This window comes from Ovis aries, chromosome 2 (genome assembly GCF_016772045.2).
Source record: "Ovis aries strain OAR_USU_Benz2616 breed Rambouillet chromosome 2, ARS-UI_Ramb_v3.0, whole genome shotgun sequence".
Taxonomy (NCBI): Eukaryota; Metazoa; Chordata; class Mammalia; order Artiodactyla; family Bovidae; genus Ovis; species Ovis aries.
The window spans coordinates 160,639,116-160,659,232 of NC_056055.1; the positions used below are offsets into that span (position 1 = coordinate 160,639,116).

Consider the following 20,117-nt stretch of genomic DNA (forward strand, 5'->3'; position numbering starts at 1 on the left):
AATAGCATTGCTCCAAAGAAGATGCATAATGGCCGAGAAGCATATGAAAAGATGCTCAACATCACTAATCATTCAGGAAATGCAAATCAAAAATCTCAATAGATACCATTTTACATCATTACACAACAGATGACTATTAAAAATAAAACAACAATAGAGAATAAGAAGTGTCAGCAAGGATGTGAGAAACTGAAATTCTTGCACACTGTTAGTGGGAATGCAAAATGGTACACTTGCAATGGAAAACAATATAGCTGTTCCTTAAAACATTAAAAGTAGAATTACCATGTGATCCAGCAATTCTACTTCTGGGTGTGCTGCTGCTAAGTCGCTTCAGTCGTGTCCGACTCTGTGCGACCCCAGAGACAGCAGCCCACCAGGCTCCCCATCCCTGGGATTCTCCAGGCAAGAACACTGGAGTGAGTTGCCATTTCCTTCTCCAATGCATGAAAGTGAAAAGTGAAAGTGAAGTCGCTCAGTCATGTCCAACTCTTAGCGACCTCATGGACTGCAGCCTACCAGGCTCCTCCATCCATGGGATTTTCCAGGCAAGAGTACTGGAGTGGGGTGCCATTGCCTTCTCCTACTTCTGGGTGTATACACCCAAAAAACAACTAAAAGCAAGAACTTGAACAGATGTTTAAACACCCACGTTCACAGCAACACTATTCACAACAGCCAAAAGGCAGAAGCAATACAATGTCTATCTATGGATGAACGGATAAACAAAATCTGGTGTATGCATACAATGGAACATTACTCTGCCTGATAAAAAGGAAGGGGACTCTGATACACGCTACAGCATGAATGAATCTTGAGGACACTGTGTTAAGTGAAACAAGCATGTCACAAAAGGACTTGTATCATTCTACTTATATGAAGTACCTAGAGTTGTCAAATTCATTGAGACAGGAAGTAGGACAATGGTTAACAGGGGTTGGGAGGAGGGAGTATGGTACAGGCTGTTATTATTCAATGGGTATGGAGTTTCACTTTGGGATAATTAAAAATTCTGGAAATAGGAAATGGTAATGGTTGCAAATATTGTGAACGTACTTAATGCCACTAACCTGGACACTTAAAAGAGGTTAAAATGGTATTGCATGTTATGCATAATATAACAAAATTTAAAAAGAAAACATCTTACTAGAATAAGAAAAAATGGTACAATGTTCTGTACCAACAGTTCTGAAGCAGAGGGCCAAGACAGACTATCAGGTATAGCACAAATAATTCATAACTAGAGAAACAGAGTGGAAACTTCTTTATAAGAGAGGCTGTTAGTGTAAGTGTATCATTCTTTCTGTAAGTGTCTAAGCAGAAGAGAAAGAAACAGAGTTTAACCCATACTGTTTACAAGTCTAGGCTCACGTATGGAACTTGCCACATAGATGAATATCATCTGATACATGCGCTGCAGTAGAGAAACAGCTGAGAATTACAGTTCTGGATCAAAAAATCACAGAACCAGTCAACAACCAAGCAGTGCTTGAATCTCTTCTACACCATGCCGAGGACTCACTACCTCTCCAGGTAGTAGGCTTTACGTGACGCAGCTATAAGGACAAGGGTTTTCCTTGCAGTAGGTCAAAATCTGCCTCTCTGTAGTATCAACTGTCCTGGACGGTCTACTCATTCAGACCAAACAAAGCAAGCTGCCCCTCTGAAGGTCAGCTCCTTGAAGACATCAAGACTTTGTTAAGATATATCCACATGCCCTGCCCAGATAAGTTTCTCTCTTCAAAGCTAGAAATTCTTTGTTCTTTCAGGAGATCTTCACAAGAAGTCACTCTCATTTCGTCCCTGCCCCTCTGAATAAGACAGACAGCTTCTCATGGAACCCCTGCAGCTCTGACACCACATGACCTGTTTCCCTGAGGAAGGCCCCACAATGTCAACCAGCTGACCTGCCTGTGTCTGTTATGGACAAGGCAGCAAAGAGTTTACAAGAAAGCACCTGGCCCTAGTTTCTGAGTTCCTCCGCGTCTTTCTTTTCCTTGTTTACGGAGGATGTAAATCTAGCGTTGTTTCTTTTGATGTGTATGACTAACATATAGAATCTGTCAGTTTGGATTTTTTAAACAATAATAGAGTTAAAACGAATGAGCTTAGAAGCGTACTTTCTCCCGCCTTTAGTTGGCTGGCTGGTTGCTTACCCCAGTGTTCAGGCTCAGGCTGTTACCCAGGCCCAAAGTCACCCAACATTTCCAACAGGCCCTGGACAGCAGGAGGTGCTGTTTCAGGCGCTGTACCAGGACCTGCCCAGGCCCGCTGGTACTGCACACATCCCTCTGTCTGAGTGCCAGTCACTGCTTTACAACTGCCTTCTTGGGCATTATTCCGTTTGGACCTCATTACCCGCAGCCGACCTGGCTGGTAGGCAGATGTCTGTGTCCTGGGTTAGAGGGGAGGAAACACCACAGCAGGCTTACTTGTTACAGCCACGTGGCGGTTTGCTTTGCCTTCGTCTATTACATCCATGACTTCCTCCGGGCTCGACACAAATCGCTCGGTGCAGCCCTGCAAGACAGCCAGAGCAAGCAGGTCACTGAAAAGCTGAGAAGCAGCAAGACTTTGAAACAGCTAAACATCTTCCCACTTCCGGAACTGCAGTTGCAGAGAAAGGATACAGTGTCGACCCCAAAACTCTTCCTCCTCACCAAGGGCTTGAATTCTACATTCAAAAGAAGAAACACTGGGAAACCCAGAAGTTAACCATAAAAGAAATGCCAGATTTTAAGTACACAGTCACACGTAATAGCAGGGGAGACAGAAAATAAAGAAGAAAACCAATGCTAGAGAAAGAAACGGATGAAATCTTGCTTTGCCTTTCAATCTAGCCACCAGCTTTAATTAGATACTGAAGCTGTACACATAATGCTACGATAGGTTTCTTCTAAGTGCCGAGTATGAACAACTGTACTCAATCCCAAAGTCTCTTTAAATGTGAATAATGTCTGTTCAGTTCTCTAGTTCTTACCTCCTGTGATCTGGCATCTGGGATACACTTACATTCTTACACTTACACTGAAGAAATTAAATGCCAACTTTTTAACCAGATGAATATTAAATATAAGAAACGATTAAATATGGATATGTACTTTTTAGGTACTGTTCTGGGCATCTTAGGTAATAATTATGACAGTGATTGGAGGGAAATCAATTGTATCATCAGTCAAGATTTCCTCATACCTTTACGTACGGGACTCTATTTTTATCTTCATGAACAGCCAAGTTTGTCTTGGATACTACAGAGACGATAATGATGACATGCAAAGAAGAAAAGAAAAGTTAAAGGCCCTGTATTGGAGGAAAAATAGAAATTGTTACAGAAGATAGGCAGATCTAATCTGCAGTAACTCAAGTTAAAGCTTAGGCTGAGAATAAGCAGACAGCCTGAAGGCAACAGAACATCTCTATAAATTCCTGAAGCAGAAGGGCTGTAAAACATTTCAACCTCCCTGGACTGTAGTTACAGAATAAAGGACAAGAATTCGGGTTACTCACCGTCAAGTAAGTCCCTGATTTTGTCCAGGTAGATCTCAAAATAGGAAACCTGATTAAAAACAAATTGATTTTGAAACAGAAATGCCACCCTGTATTTCAATAACATCATTATTAGAACTTCCAAAAGCTTTTCTGTCATGCTGTATGAAGAGTAAGAAGAAGGCTACAAAATGAAGACTCAGAGTCTAGAGGGGAGAGCTCCAGCCAACCCCCCGCCTCTCACCGGCCTCCTGCCTCCTGCTTGTCAGCTTGCTCTAAGGGTCCTTGCTCAGCAGCCCAGGCCCCACCCCCACCCCCACATCAGAGGTCCCCATGCTCCCAACCAGGTGTTACTGACATCCTGTGCTAGTCTTATGGAAGACTCTACCTTTCACCTTAGATGAGCACCAAGCAAACTTCAGGTATGACAACAGCTAGAGCAGAACATGTCCTTTGCAAGTAACTGTCAAAAACCAGTAGGCCTCACCTTGGGCATGACACTGAGAGCCTCATCAGACCAGGGAGGGGCATGCTCCAAACATGCAAATGAAGGAGGTGGGGAGGGGGGATAAGGGCAGTTGCTTAGAACCACAGAACCAGTAACAGGAAGAGAGCTGGTGACAGTGGCCAGCTCTGGGGAGTCCAGGAAGGACTTGAACAAAATGTAACTTAATAAAAGACAGTTAATCTGTGAGAGGGAAAGGAAGCCTTCCAATGAATTATTCTCAAACCTCAGTCCCAGCACTGCCTGTACCAGCATCTCACTCAGCGTTTGTTTAAATTGCCCTGAACCCTACTGCAATCCTCCTCAATCAGAATCTCCAAGAATAGGATATGGGAATCCACCTCTAAACTCCCCAGGTGACCCTTACCCCAGGCTGACATCTGGGAACAACTCTAACTAGATATGTGATCTTGGAGATTTAATTCACAAGTAATCAAGAACCTAGACTTCAATGCTCCCATCTGTCATATGAAGCCATTGATACCAAAAATTCCCTCTAGGATTCTGTACTCTACCTACACTTGCCTTCTGCCAGCCAGATCAACTTTTCCTTCCCTCAAGTTCATGGTTCCCCTCCAGTTCCCCCTCCTTGGAAATCTAAACAGAGGACTGAATCAAAAAGATGTTTTCTAAAAAGCTGAAAAAATAGTTGTAAAGTGGGGATACAACTCTACAGGTGAAACCTCACCCTGCACCCCCAGTCTTGGCTCTAGACCAGGCAAAGTAAAATCTCCCCAACCCAGCACTAGTCCCAGTCCAGCTCAGTCCTGGTTCATTATCTTTCGTCTGTCTCAGCCTGGAACCTCCTGACTCCTCGTTTCTCTGAGATCTGGGGTCCTGGCTTCAAATCCTGGAATCTACAGCTGAGCATCCTCTCCCTAACAACCTCTGCCTGCTTGAATGCCGGTCAAATGGCCCTGTTACTGGCTCTCTCTGTCACAGACACACCTAGCTTACCCACTGCTCCCGAAAATTCTCCCTGAGGCCACAATTCTAGGGTCTGCTTGGTCTCTAAACCTTAGATATGTCTAACCCAGTCCTTCTGCAGCCCACTCAACCCTGGCTCCAACCCACTCTGTATTTCAGAATTGTCTGGTTTTCGTTAAGACTTTTCCGTTAACTCTGAGATCTTAAGCATGTGTCCTTATTTCCACAGGTTACAGAGAAAATTAATGACACCCGAAGACCACTTGTGAAGTAGATATTAGCAAATCTGGCACTTAGAATCTTGTTCATATTTAATATAAGTATACAGAGAATTCTGATTTATTCATTTTTTACCATAGCAGATAGTGGTTTCTTGGGAGGGGGTAAATTTTGTTATTTCTATCACCTCAAAGACTTTGTAAGACCAGATGGAAGAAAAATAAATAAGCATTTAAAAGCATGTTCAGAAACAATGTTTAAAACCTCTGTGAGGCTCACTTTAAGGAGCAGATATTCAATACTGTCTTAATCACGCCTTTTTTTCTTGATTAAGCCTGTCACTACTCAGTTCAAAATGCGGAGTAATCAATAGCAAACTTGCCTACTCAACAATCATTGTCTGTGAAATAAGAGAATATAACTAACAAATGCAGGACAGGACCCTAGATTGTGAAATTCTGCCCTCGACACGAGTGCCATTCCTCCTTTCCTCCCTCCCTTCATGCTGGGGCTATTTTTATTCTAATAAGATTCTAATATGAGACCCTATTTTGAGGGCAATAATTGGTTTAACATCTTACTCCAGGATTATCCCATAAGAACCCTGCAGTGGTTCAAGGTATTTAAATGCAAACAGCCTTAAAGATGCATTAAGCTCCTAAATCTTGATCCCATCAAAGCAACAAGCTTCTGCATCCTCAGATATAAAGAACTCTGGCAAGGAGGAGAAGCTGGCTTCAGCCAACAAAGGGAGCTGTAAGGAAAAAGATCTGCCAGATGTACTTTACAAATGGGCAAACAGTTGTTGCCTTGTTTTTATATAATCTGGGGAAGGTACCACAGAAATGGGCTTCCCAGGTGGCTCTAGTGGTAAAGAACCTGCCTGCCAATGCAAGAGATAGAAGAGACGCAGGATTTGATCCCTGGGTTGGAAAGATCCCCTGGAGGAGGGCAGGGCAACCGACTCCAGTATCCTCGCCTGGAGAATCCCATGGACAGAGGAGCCTGGTGGGCTACAGTCCATAGGGTTTCAAAGAGACGGACATGATGGAAGCGACTTAGCATGCACACACCACAGAAATAAGTGAAGGAGAAATTTAATATAATGGAACAGGTACTACACGTGGGGTTGGTCAGATCAGGAGTCTAATTTCAACTGTGCTGAGGACTTGATGTCACTTGGGCCATTGGGCTCTGTATCTTTGAACTTCAGTTCCCTTAGGCCTAGGGGATGGATGGCATCACCGACTCAATGGACATGAGTCTGAGTAAACTCCGGGAGTTGGTGATGGACAGGGAGGCCTGGCGTGCTGCAGTCCAGGGGGTTGCAAAGAGTCGGACACGACTGAGTGGCTGAACTGAACTGAACTGAGGCAGTTGGGTCCCAGTTTTCAAGGATCATCAGCCTCTTGGTTGATCTGCTCAGCTCCAAGTCATCTTAGAAATGCCCCCTTCTCCTCCCCATCCCCTTGTCAACCCTGTCCCTGTGACAGTTACTGTGGCAGGGACCCCACCAGCCATGTGCATCCTGGACACAGCTCATCAGACCAAGGCTGGGCCAACGGGCTCCTTCCCAGGGGAATGAGGGATTGGAAATAAGGGGATGTGGAGCAGAAGCTGCGATGTCACCCTCTTTCCCACACAAACAAAAGAGAAAGATGGTCTGGAACAAGGGAAAGAAATAAAGCAAGAAGGCAGGGACAGGGACCCTAACCGGGATGGAGTTTCTTTTGGCGGTAATAAAAATGCTCTGGAATTAACCAGGGGTCCTGAAAGCATCATACAGAGCTAATCTGATGTTTCCAATAGAAGTTTGTACTTCATTGTTGGTATATTTTTCACAAAAGATTTTTGAAGTAGAAAGTAGAAAGGAAAGTAGGTGTCAGAATGTTTTTACTGGTAAAAGACTACACTAAGTCTTATAGAATGTACTTTTGAAAATTCATGTTTAATTTTGCATTTTCCCTTCTTAGTGCCTAGTTTTCTTGCCACCTTCTAGGATAAACATGTACAAAACTTTGATTTAACTAATCATCTGTAGTCTCACCTTTCAGAGGTGATGCTACTAAAATTCTTTATGGAAATCATATAGTCCTCTTTCATTTAAAATGTGTTGTAAGACTTTCCATGTAACTGTCTAAACACTTAATAAATCTGCTTAGTATTCACTGGAGTAATAGATAACGGTCATGGTTGTACAATTTGGAAAATATACTAAGAACCATTGAATTGTACACTGTAAAAAGGTTAAATTTATCGTATGTGAACCATATCACAATTTTCTTAAGGAAAAGCAGAGCCTGGATTTCTTACTTCTCCACAACTCCCCGCCCCCACACCCGCTGTCAGATGCTTTATCTACAACAACTTCCGCTATTTGCTTAAACAAGTGACTTTCAGTCACTTGCAAACAAAGGCGTTCCAATGAATATACCCCTCATACCAAATGTTAAGAATTAACAGCTATAGTTAAGAGAGTAGAAATCTCCCTTTTTCAGTTCAAATTTAAGCCAGAACATAGGTATGAAAAACAAGAAGGAAAAGAGTCCCCTTTCTTAGCACTTCTCAGAACCCGCTCCTCCAGATGCTAGCCTGTCGCCCTCCAAGGAGGGAAAAGTAGGTCCACAGTCAAAGAAGCTGGGAAATGTGATACACCACACGTCCACTGTGCACAAGTGCATTAACCAAAGGCATGCTGAAGCATGGGGTAAATTTAAATTGTTCAACAAGAGCATTTTCCCAGCTAATCTGGCCACATAAGCCTTTTCCATGGCAGCCCACTGAGTAATGATATGAGGGACTGGGTTCCCCAGACACACTTTGGGAAATGCTATCCTTGCCCAATTACGGACACACGCCAGTCATATCTATAGAAATCCACAGGGTAAAGGGGAGAACTCAGACCACAATCAGGATGATTCCATCCTAAAAGGGGCTTTGCCTTTATCTCAATACTTCCTTGGTATTGGCCTAAGCCATTAAATAATAAATGTGGCTCTGCTGACCACAGAAATGTCACTTAAAATCAATAAAATCATCTATGTGCATGTAAAAAAGAGGAAAGCAAAGAAACACAATCTGGGGCTCGGTTTCTTCTCTCGGGACTCAATCAATTGCACTTACCTTGATGTGGAACTCCAGGTTCTCATCCATGGAATAGATATGGTCAAAGATGTCATGCGCAATCCTTGGAATGATGCCCATGAGCTGAGGGTCGTGTAGCTTCCCCTAGTGAGTAAAAAACACAACACAGGTATCTAAAGGGTGCTGGGTACCTGAGCACCGTGTGTGAGAGAGAAAGGACCATACTCGGGCTTCTTAAACAGGAGCAGGGAGACACTTAAACAGAACACAGAGGGTGCCTGCTCCCCTGGAGATCCACCCCACAAGCCAACAGACCAACAGTTAGCAGGATAACTCAAGCCCACACGGGACAGCACATTTTGTCAGGCTCTGAAGGCCCACAATATCCCCTCCTGCTGCCACTGGGGGCAGCAGATCAGTGTGTGTGCAGGTGAGCTTGTGGGTAGAAGGAAGAGAAAGGTAGCCGGAGAATGAATGAGGTTATATGTGTGACTGTAACATACTAACTGTGGGCTTTGGTTTGGAATGTTTACACACTGACCAGAACCTACAAATCCAAGTTAATCTGTCTTAATGAAATCACATCAAGAGCTGATAGACATAGTTTCATTCACATCATCACTGCTTAAACATTTCTAAGAACCTGATTCTGCAAATATCTGCAGTAGCACTTTAAAAACCAATCAAAAAAACCCATTTTATCAATTTCTTTTAAAATCTATATGTCCAAGGTTTTATTGTTTCAAGTATTTTGACTGTTTCTAATATACAGATCTGCTTATACACCTTTTTTTCCCCTTTTTCCCACTTGTATTCATTTTACCTAATATATGGATGGATAGATGAATGTTTCTGTTATCTCAATTATCACTAAATCCATTTTCAAAATCCAGAATTTGCTGTTTCAAAGACTTTCAAAAAGATACAGCATAGTACCTGAAACTAATTCAAGAGGAGTTCTAGAAGTGTTTAAAGCAACAGACTTACAAAGGACCTCAGCATACAACTTCCAGAGAGCCTTCTCTACACACACCAAAGGAACACTTAAGTTCCACATTAAACAACCTTTCAGCTCACAAACACAGGGATTGCATGTCAAAGCAATTGTCAGTAACAGCATACCCAGACCACTCTGGGTTTCAGAAGTTCTAAACTTCTAGGAAGAAATGGAGCTGGCAGAAAAGCCAACTTGCTCTCTCGTTTTCCAGGAATGCCCAACAGTCTTTATGAATTTGACGCACATATCTTTGTTCCAAATCTGCCCAATACCTGAAAGATCTGCTTTGCTTTCCTCAGTCAAGTCCTCTTTTTCTTTCAGATGACTTTCAAGCCAATGTTTGAGTTATGAAAAGCAAGAAGTCACACAAACCCTGGCACTAACTACAGGCCACAGAACGCTTTCCATTTTGAGCCGTCCTTCAGGCACCTGATTCCTGACCGTCCGCTCTGTCCAAAGCAAGGGAACAGCTGAATTCAGACACTTCTGGCCTCTGGCAAAGCTCTCTTAACAGGAAAATAGGTATTCTCATGGAATGCCTCATCTGCCAAGAATCCTAAATCATTTGATGTATTTCTCTTGTTACTAACTGGCAGGATGGCCAGTTAGTATTTCTTTCCAGGGCTTATGAGACTCAGTACAATATCTACTGCATAGAATTACTATAGAATCTAAATTGAAAAGTATATATAATGGGCTTAGTGACAATCAATGTTATTATTCAGCTCATAATAACATTCTCATTAAGCAGTTTCTAGGGTTTATTTGACCTGAAGAGTCTTAAAACATGTTACTACCCCAGATATATCTAATGAAAACAAAGCCAAATTACTGAGCCGTCACTTCTCATTGGCCGTCATAAACATGTAACAAATCAAAATACTGGACCCCACCTGCTTTGGACTGTGGACTCTGCTGGCAGAAATGGTACCTACACTGAAAACACAGATCTCTATTCTATCAAATAGAGATATCACCAATGGGCCAATCTGACTCAGAAAGTCCGAAAAGTATCCTCCTCCACCATCCCCAACCTGGAGCTCTTGAATAATCCATCACAACACTTCAGCTTCTCCTCAGTGGCCCACAGCAAAAGGAGAATGATTGATAATCCAGAAATCATTTATAATTGACTCAAGTCTGTTTCCCTAGATGCCTTTGCTTTCAACAGACTAATCTTCCAATTAATTCTGGGTGCATACAAGTTTTGACATCCCGTTTTTGCCTTCGTCAGGGTGTGAACCAAGGCAGAATCAGGATGAGTCTCGACACTCCCTATTTTGTCTCCCTGAAGACTCAACCCAAAAATCATACAAGAAGGAGCACATGTTCATTTGGAGAAGGCCTAGTAATACCCCCCATTCCCATAGTGACGCAGTGATACCCAAAGCTACCAGAGGTTTAAAGGCTAGGATGCCTTCTTCTAGCTCATAAGCCCAAAAGAGGTGAGAGCCTTTATGTTCAGTAAACTGAGGATGCCAAAATAATCTGTGTGTGGAGGGTTGTGTGTGTGTGTGGGTATGTGTGGTGTCAATGTACACGGTGTGTAGTGTGTGTTGTGTGTGAGGTATGATGTGTGTTTGTGTAGTGTGTATATTTGTGTTGTGTGTGGGGTACACAGTGTGTGGGTGTGAGAGGCATGAGGATGTGTGGGGAAGGCTATCAATGTGAGGTGTGATGAGGATGAATGTGTGTAGTGTGTGTGGTGTGTGGGATATGTGTGTAGTGTGGAGGTATGTGTGGTGTGGTGAGAATGAAAGTGTGTGGTGTATATGGTGTGGAGCTGTGTTTGTGTGTGGTGTGGAGCTACGTGGGGTATGTGTGGGGTGTGTGGAGCTACGTGGGGTATGTGTGGGGTATGTGTGGGTATGTGGTGTGGAGGTGTGTGTGGTGTGGAGACGTGTATGGTGTGGGGGCGTGTGTGGTGTGGAGGTATGTGGTATGGAGGATATGTGTGGTGTGGAGGCGTGTGTGGTGTGGAGGTGTGTGTGGTGTGGAGGCGTGTGTGGTATGGAGGATATGTGTGGTGTGGAGGCACGTGTGGTGTGTGTGGTGTGGAGGTGTGTGTGGTGTGGAGGCGTGTGTGGTATGGAGGATATGTGTGGTGTGGAGGCACGTGTGGTGTGTGTGGTGTGGAGGTGTGTGTGGTGTCTGGTGTGGAGGTGTGTGTGGTGTGGAGGATATGTGTGGTGTGTGTAGTGCGGAGGTGTGTGTGGTTTGGAGGCATGTGTGGTGTGTGTGGGGTGGAGGCGGGTGTGGTGTGTGTGGTGTGGAGGCGTGTGTGATGTGTGTAGTGCGGGGGTGTGTGTGGTGTGGAGGTGGGTATGGTGTGTGTGGTGTGGAGGCAGGTGTGGTGTGGAGGCGTGTGTGGGTGGGGCAGTGATGATGGATTTGTGTGGTGTGGAGGCATGTGTGGTGTGGAGGCGAGTGTGGTGTGGAGGCGAGTGTGGTGTGTGTGGTGTGTGTGGTATGGAGGCGTGTGTGGTGTGGAGGTGAGTATGGTGTGGAGGTGTGTGTGGTGTGTGTGTTGTGTGTGGTGTGGAGGTGTGTGTGGTGTGGAGGTGAGTGTGGTGTGGAGGTGTGTGTGGTGTGTGTGGTGTGTGTGGTGTGTGTGGTGAGTGTGGTATGGAGGCATGTGTGGTATGGAGGTGAGTGTGGTGTGGAGGCATGTGTGGTGTGTGTGGGGGGCAGTGATGGTGGATTTGTGTGGTGTGTGTAGGAGACAGGCGTTCCACAGAGGTCTTCACTGCGTCTCTGTTGCAAATGAAAGGTATATGTACACAAACAATAAATAGTCACCTCAGGCAAAAAAGGTAATAAAGAGGCAATGAGCTCTAGAAACTCAGAGAACAGAAACATCCCTTGCAGCTGGGGTGACATGGGATGGCTTCCTTGAAAGACGCCAGATCTTGAGGGATGAGTAAGATTGAGGAGACGTGAGACTGTGGGCAGAGGAAACAGGAGAAAGAGAACGGGGGAGAGACTGAGAGAGCACGCTGCTGTTTGGAGAGCGTGACGAGTTTAGTCGGCTGGAGGATCAGGGATGAACTCGAGTGGACATTACCACTCCATCATCTTGTTTCTCCCAGAAAGCAAAAGAGACAATTTAATTCTTGCGTCCTGTATAATCTTCCTCAAATCCTGTATAATTTCCCCACTTCTGAAGGTGGCCTTCTTGGAGCACGTGTGAAAGCAGAAACCAGACCCAGGCCATTGGCCAGGGAACAAGACTCCCTTTGTTCCAGCCCCAGTGGCCTCCTCAGCCTCCCAAGCAGGACAGAGCTTCCTGAAACACTTAAGAAGGGAGAGTGGGGGCCCGTCAGCACACAAGCACCAATGCACGCAGACAGGCTCATGAAAATCCACTCGGCAGCTCCTCGCAGCAGGACAGCCTGCGCCCTCGCAGGGCCTCCAGGTGTCCCTTTGGGCAGAAGGAAAAACACAGCGCGTCTGCATCCATCTGAATCAGTGTGCAGAAGCAGGCCAAAAAGCAAGGCACGGGGCGAGAGAAGCCCTCCCCAGCCTCCTGCTCTGAACAAAGGTCCAGCCCTCTTTTCGTGCAGCCAGCACCCCAGGACCCCTCTTCCGATCAGCCCCTGAACACTGCCCACCAGAGCCTAGCCAGGTCCCAGCACACCAAGGGTCCCCTCAGCTTAGCACCAACACTGCCAAGTGTTTCCCATTTATGCTGAAAATCCGCCTGAAATGCACCATCTTCAGAAGCTAATCTTTCCAATTTTATGTGGGCTTATCTGTTTGCTCCCCTCAATAGAAGGTAATGGAATCACCACTGGATGCCAGACCCCAAACTGGGGTGGTGGTGGGGGGATTAAAATGAAAAACAGCTTTTAAATGTGACAGCTCTGTCCATTCACGGAATTAACAGTCCCTTCCCAGAGCTTTTAAAAGATCACAATGTGTAATGCGGAATATACAAAATCCTTCTTGTAGAAGGTGAGAGCCCTGCAGGGTTTTGTTGGGTTTTTTTTGTTTTTATTTTTTTTAATTTCAGGGCCCTGGGTTTCCTGGTCTCCTGCAATGTCTAGACTTCAGCGTGGGGCTTCCCCTTTCCTCTGTTTAAAATATTTCCTACCTTTTCTCCAACTACCATCCCCCTTCAGAATGAGCCAGATGCAGAGTATGGAGGGGGTGGGAAGGCACTAGGGTAGGACCCCCATCCACCCCACTCCTTCCTCCTGCAGATATAAGCATGTGGTCCTCCAGAGCCACAGTAAAGGAAAGCAGCTCATTCCCAGCAACCTTTTGAAACGGACAAAGAAGGAACAGCAACAGAATTCAGGCAACTGTGAGAGCCCCCCGAACAGCATCCTGTTCCTTTTAGGTCCCGTGAGTCCCTCCAGACCTAAGGTACCACTCCCAGGGTGCGGGGTTTACGCAGTGAGTCACAGAGAGTTGGAGAGGCTCTCGTTTAATGCAACACCTCCAATTTTAGTGTGAAGCGGCTGGCACACCTCTTTGCTATCTCCTCACATCCACCTCTATCCTTGGCCACCCACACGCAACACAAACAAAGATTCTACTCTGGGGACAGGTCTCTGGTGGTTTACAATTTAAATTTTTGCCATTTAGCAAATACATTGTATTTATTTCTCAAAGATTAATTAATCCCAAAGCTTAAAAGGTCACTAGTGTAAGCATTTTGTAAGATTTGGGGGGAAGGTTTAAATATTGCATTTTTTTTTGCATTGTATACGGTTGGGCAAGTTTCCAAAAAACTAAGGAATGATTCCCTCATAAGAAGCCATCTCCTATTCTCTCTCTCTCAGGTGTTATGAAGGAGTTTCTACCCATGGCTACTGGAGTGGGTGAAACTCAGACAATGGATCACTGCAGTTTTTCTAGTGACTAGCAGGTTAAGTGTCTGGGCCCCGGTAGAGAGGCAGGAGAGGGGCCAAAGCAGAAGCGTGGGGTACACCCATGCCTGTACCCCATTTCCAAGGATGTGAGATGCACTGCCACAGGACGTAAGATGCAGGGAAGAGAGACCAAAAGGCTCGGGTATCCAAGCACATTCCTGCTCCACTTGGACAAGGTGGCAGATAAACCTGGGGCTTCCTTGAATCCGTGCAGTCTCTGAACCCCTCTGTCTCAGCGGAACAGAGGGAAGTGAGTCAACACAACAGGAATGAGGTTCCCCAGAGTCATGCCCCACACTTGGAAGTTGGTGTGAGCAGAACACCAGAGCCCTGAGGATATTAGCCTTGTGCCTTTGAAATCTCTTCTTCAGTAGGAATGATTCATAAGCTAAACCGAGTCTGCAGCAGCCAACTCAGTGACAGTCCCAAGAGGGGACCGTAAATGAAAAACCTAAGCTTGAAGGATTAAGGATTCATCTTACCCTGCTGCTTGTAAGATGAATTCCCCAAACCTCCTCTGTGTAGTTGCTTATAATAACCACTCTTCACCTCTCCTCACCTGTCAGGTGGGCCCAGTCTTTAGAACAATTATCCAGCCCTAAAGGTTGTTTAGGAGTCAAATCCATGGCAAAAAGCAGGAAAAGAAGAGGTAAAAGGGGCCAATTTTTTCTGCAGGCATGCCCTGTCTGGAAAACTGCCTGGAGCCACAGAAATCCAGGTCCAACAATTAGCGCTGGGGGCACAGCCTCAAGGGCACAGGGGGACCAGAAGTGTATGTTTCTGGGGAAGGATGCTAAACATTCACTCACAATGTGCATGCAGGGGACCAGGGGACCACAAGGGCTGGCCCGACACTCATGGGTCAGCCAGGACCACCACAAGGGTACCATTTTCACAAATATTCTATCGAAGCCCTCCTATGGGACAGCCATGGTCCCACACACTAGCAATGTGAGTAAAGAGGTGAACGAGACAACGAACAGCTTTGCTCCAGTGAAACTTACATTCGTATCATGGTGAAATTGCACCCAGAGTTGCTAGATCATCAGAATTTTCAACCAAAATGTACAAGAATCTAAGAATTTTCAACTTAGGATTGTTTGAAATTTTCCCATTTTAAACACTGCCTGCAATTTGTAAAAAAGCAAACAAATAAAAACCAAAAAACCACAGAACATTGCAGGTCATACAGAAATGTGTCTGTGGGCTGAATTTGGTCCAAAAGGCAGCTTTTTTCAACCTCTGACCTACAAATTTTTATTTATTCAGAAGAGACTCGCCTCCCCAGAAACTCTTTAGAGAGTAAATGATTTTTACAACAGACTTTCTCAGCAAGATTGGGGTGACACTCCATAGGGATACTCACGCCACTGGTTAGCTTGTTGTAAACAGAATTTATTATTAATATTTTCACAGAGCTTTCAAAAGAGGATTTTTTAATACTGAACTCCTGAGACTTTATTACTCACCACTATTTTTAAAAAACCTCAAAGATACACAAAAATTGTGCCACAAACATAACATCCCCTTAACCATCTCTATTGCTCAGTCAAAAAGTCACATGCCCCTAACATTTTGCAGGAAGCATCACTTCCATTCAGTCATTTCAGAGACTCACATAACAGCACACTGAAGCCTTACCTCCATGGTGTGTGTTTTTCCTGACGAGGTCTGTCCATACGCAAAAATCGTCCCATTGTAACCCTCAAGGACATCTGCAAGCAAGAAAAAAAATTAAAAGTAACTCATTACTTTGATTGCATGCCAGTGCCGGTTGCCTGTTTTAAAATTACATTTTCCAAATGGCCCATCTCATTTTTCACACAAATGATGTATTCAATTCCATTTGCATTTTAAGTAGAATTGTGAGATAAAAGCGGGAATGAGGGCCTCCACAGCTCCACAAAATAAAAATAAATGGACTCACACGCCTATGGAATATATTAATAAAGGGAGAGGCGAACACCCTTTCTCCCGGTTATACCAAAATGAAAATAGACATCGAGCACTATATTTTATTTTTAGTAGAAAGGTATTTGAATTTTCTTCTCCATGTTGATCTCTTGAGATCTGTCGAGGGGGGAAATATTATCATGCCCTGAGTCTCTGCAGCGAGATGCACATAGAATTTCTCTCCTGAAGATCTGATTTGGATTGGGCTAAACCTGGCCCCAGCGGGTTCCTTGGGGAGGTTTCTTGAGAAGCTGCCTGGAGCCCATTCGGAACAGAGCTTGTCCAGAGCTGGGCGGGGCCCCACTCCATATACTGAGACACACAGTGACAATCCAGTGAGCCTGGAAACCAGCTGGGTCCTGACTCAGATTTAATGCCTCTTTTTTCCAGTGATTGTGCTAGGAAGATGGCCCCGGCCCAAGAGCACTGGGAATTTCTTTTAACTACACAAGGTGCAGGGGCTTCCCTGGTGCCTCCTCTGTCAAGAATCCATCTGCCAATGCTAAGACATGGGTTTGATCCCTGGGTCGGGAAGATCCCCTGGAGGAGGAAATGACAACCACTCCAGTATGCTTGCCTGGAGAATCCCATGGACAGAGGAGCCTGGCGGGCTACAGGGCATGGGGTCACAAGAGTCAGACATGACTTAGTGACTCAAACAACAGCAGCAACAGGAGGAGCAGACTGTGCTGACCCCACGCGCTGTAGGCTGCTTCCGTCTCACACAGAGATGACTGTGGGGGAGGAGGTGGCGGGAGGGTTGCGTGTGGACAGGCAGACAGACATAGCTATGAGCTGGCGATTATCTGTGGGAATTCTTTCAAAGCAGCAGAGGTGATTAAAATATATTTAGTGCTCACTTCCCTCGATCTGCTTCCCCCACATGAACAGCACTGACAGCGGGATGATGCATGATTAATATCCCTGACCCCCTACCTTTACATAAGGGAGGAAGTCCTCATTCCTAAAAGCACAGAGGGGTGGGGAGAGGAGCCCTATAAGAGGGTGTCCTCTCCAAGGCCATGTACAAAGAAAAAAAAAATCAAGGCAGGTATTCAGCTCCATCTATTTCAAGCCCTGATTAGGTTGGTTGGTTTGCTCTTTCAGTCTCTCTCAGTTTCATGATGGTGGTTAGTTTTTGTTGTTTTGTTGAGTCTCCTAAAAAAAATTGTTTAATACATGTTTTACTGCTCTGAGACTTTGGAGTGTAAACTGGGATCAGAAAAGAGAGTAGGATTTTCCCTCGAGAAGCTAAAAAAAAGAAAAATTAAATAGCAGGATTTTTTTTTTTTTTTTAATCATAGCAGCTCTCAAGAGTTTGTGTCAAGCTATATTGAGAGAGGAAAAATGTTCACACGTATCTGACTTCTGGTAATGGTTTCCCTGGTAACAGGGGAAGCAAAAGCTTGAAGATTACAATGTAAGGGCTGGAGGTTCAAGCTTCAGTCTTCTTGAAAATGCCAACCTGCTCAGAGAAAAGGTTTCTCCGGTCAAAAACAGTAGTCAGAATGGGAGCTTCTACACAACCACAAATGTGACATATTTTCAGGGACTTGGAGAAAGAGGTCTCCATCCTTGGATGTTGTTTGAAAATTTTCTGTGTTCATGGCACAAACACCTCCAGACAATTTCAATGCCAGCCACAATCACAGCACCTAAGCTCCTAACTGATTAGAAATTAAACCTCTCCCCCACCCTGAAAGGGCTTCCTTATTTTAAGTCCCTATGGAGGAAGCACCCTGGGACCCATTAGCTCAGGCATTAGGACAGGAGGAAGGGACCCAAGGCCAAGGTCCAGTCCCTCTGCTCCTCCTCAGAGCTGCTGGCCACCCCACACGCCCACCTGCACCCAGAGGTGGCCCTGAGCAGCTGCCCACAGGCAGCTGCCCCCCTAAAGAAACCTTAGCTCAGAGTCCAGCTCTGCTGACAGCAGAAAAGCCAGTGCTTGCTTCTTCCAGGAAATGACAGGACGAGGGCTTCGGAATTCTGCCCCACAGACATTTCCAGTCCCCCCATCTAATCCACCCCCACTAAACACTAGTGAGTCACACTGTTCACCAGACTCCCTCAGGCTAAGGACTGGGACACACACATGCAAACACACAATGCTCGTGGACAGCGTCGCTTGTTTAGGGTAGGGAGCTAAGGGCACGTGAGACTCTTGGAGAATCCCTGATTCTTTGTTGCTGCTATGGCAACACTGTGGGCAATTGCTTTTTATTTTATTTTTTCTTTTAAAGAAAAGGAGAATACATAAAACCCCATTAGGACAAACTCCACTTAGCCTTTAAAGTGTTCAGAATCATGTAACAATTAATTCATTGTTGGAGAACCTATCTCGACCTTCAAGGTTGAAGAGGGCTGATGTCACCCTCTATCAACTGGGTTCTGAATCAGAAGGTGATTTAAAAAGAAAACAAGCTCTTCTAACCCGGTGTCCTCTATTTCCTTCCAAACTCTGGGTTTGGGGGTGGGGGGCATTGCTTGTTGTTGCATCTACATTTGCTTATGAGGGGAGAAGACAGACGGAGAGAGGGGCACAGCACCAAAATGCACGTGAGGCTGGACCACAAATGCGAGGAGACGGAGGACAGCCGCCAAGGTCGGAAAGATGAGGGGAACAGGCCTGTGCTTGCCACCACTGAGCCACATCACCACCCGCCCGCCTCTGCAGAAAGAGCCCACAGAGAGGCACTTTCATCATGCTGAAGGCCAGGTCCTGGGCCCGAGGAAAGCATTTGTTTCAGGGTCTCTGTCATAACAAGATGACTGTTTCTGTACACCAGCCACAAAGCCAGAGACCAGCCCAGCTGGACAGAACCTTTCTTTGTGACAGGGACTGGCGTGATGTGACCTCAGCTCACACCACAGGGCCAGCCGGGCCCCACACAGCACAGGTCCATCCAGCAGCCAAGCAAACCCAGAAGAGAGCCCATAGCGCACGGGAAGAGTCCTGTCATCTCCCGGGAGGAAGCCGGAGGGGAGTGGGGTCCTTGAAAATACTCTGTGCCTCCTGGTGCGGCCTCAGAGTCAAGCTGCCCTCCCTAGGCTTTACCAGTTCTGAGTCTAGGTCTTGCTGAAGCAGAAGAGTTAGTTCCATTGACTGGCAGGTAAGAATTCGGGGAGGACAGAATCAGAGCTACACGTCGGGTGCCTGAGGAGGCTGCCGTGGCCTCCTGTCATCTCTCCAGGTGGAGCAGTGGCCCAACAGTGGCTCCAGTCATTGCTGTTGTTTAGTTGCCCAGTTGTATCCAATTCTTTTGCAACCCCATGGACTGCAGCCCTCCAGGCTCCTCTATCCATGGAATTCTCCAGGCAAGAATACTGGAGTGGGTTGCCATGCCCTCCCTCCAGGGGATCTTCCCAACCCAGGGATAGAACCCATGTCTCTTAAGTCTCCTGCACTGGCAAGCAGGTTCTTTCCTGTCTAAGCTACCAGGGAAACACAAGTAGCACCAGAGCCTCTGGCAATAGTGGCTAACAAGCCACCCCTGGCTTGGACTCCTAAGGCTCTTGCCAGCCGACCACACTACTCAAGCAGGCTGTGCCCAGAGATTGCAGAGGCCATCCTGCCAAACTCCAGTGGCCAGCCTGAATGCTGGGCCCGCCAACCTGGGGGCACCCACGCCACTGTGCCCAGGCAAGGGCATGCTGCGTCTTCAGAATGGAAGCGTGCCTCCTCACCGGCAGCAGCCAGGGTCACCCAGCAGCCCCGGGAACCCAGTCTCTGTTTTTTCCCTTTTTCCCTTCTCTACTCCCATTCCTACCCCTGCCTTTCTGCAAGGTAGTCCATATGGCCTGGCGGAAAAGGAATAACTCATAAAATAATTACCAAATGCTCATTACGGGCCCACAAGAAACGTGGGGGCAGGATAGTACAGAAAAATTCAAGTCAGACAAACTCAGGTTCAACGCACGGCCTCACTAGTCCCTAAACTACCTGGTCAAGCTACTTCACCTCAATTTCCTCTTTAGTACAATGGAAATAATAATACTCACACACCTCATAAAGTCCCGCATGCTGTGTAACAAGGCCAAAAAAAAAAAAAAAATTCCACAACTCTTCAGT

The 20,117-nt window shown here is 45.7% G+C and overlaps 1 protein-coding gene across 1 annotated transcript in view; it reads right to left on the reverse strand.

The window, feature by feature from the left end:
• KIF5C (kinesin family member 5C) overlaps positions 1-20,117 on the reverse strand; it is a 164,277-nt gene that overhangs the window by 81,119 nt on the left and 63,041 nt on the right. The window contains exons 3-7 of the mRNA XM_012137979.4: positions 15,737-15,810; positions 8,261-8,365; positions 3,508-3,556; positions 3,193-3,248; positions 2,433-2,520 (exon numbers count right to left, since the gene is read on the reverse strand). Coding sequence (XP_011993369.2) covers positions 2,433-2,520; positions 3,193-3,248; positions 3,508-3,556; positions 8,261-8,365; positions 15,737-15,810 — 372 coding nt within the window. The remainder of the gene's footprint in view (positions 1-2,432; positions 2,521-3,192; positions 3,249-3,507; positions 3,557-8,260; positions 8,366-15,736; positions 15,811-20,117) is intronic.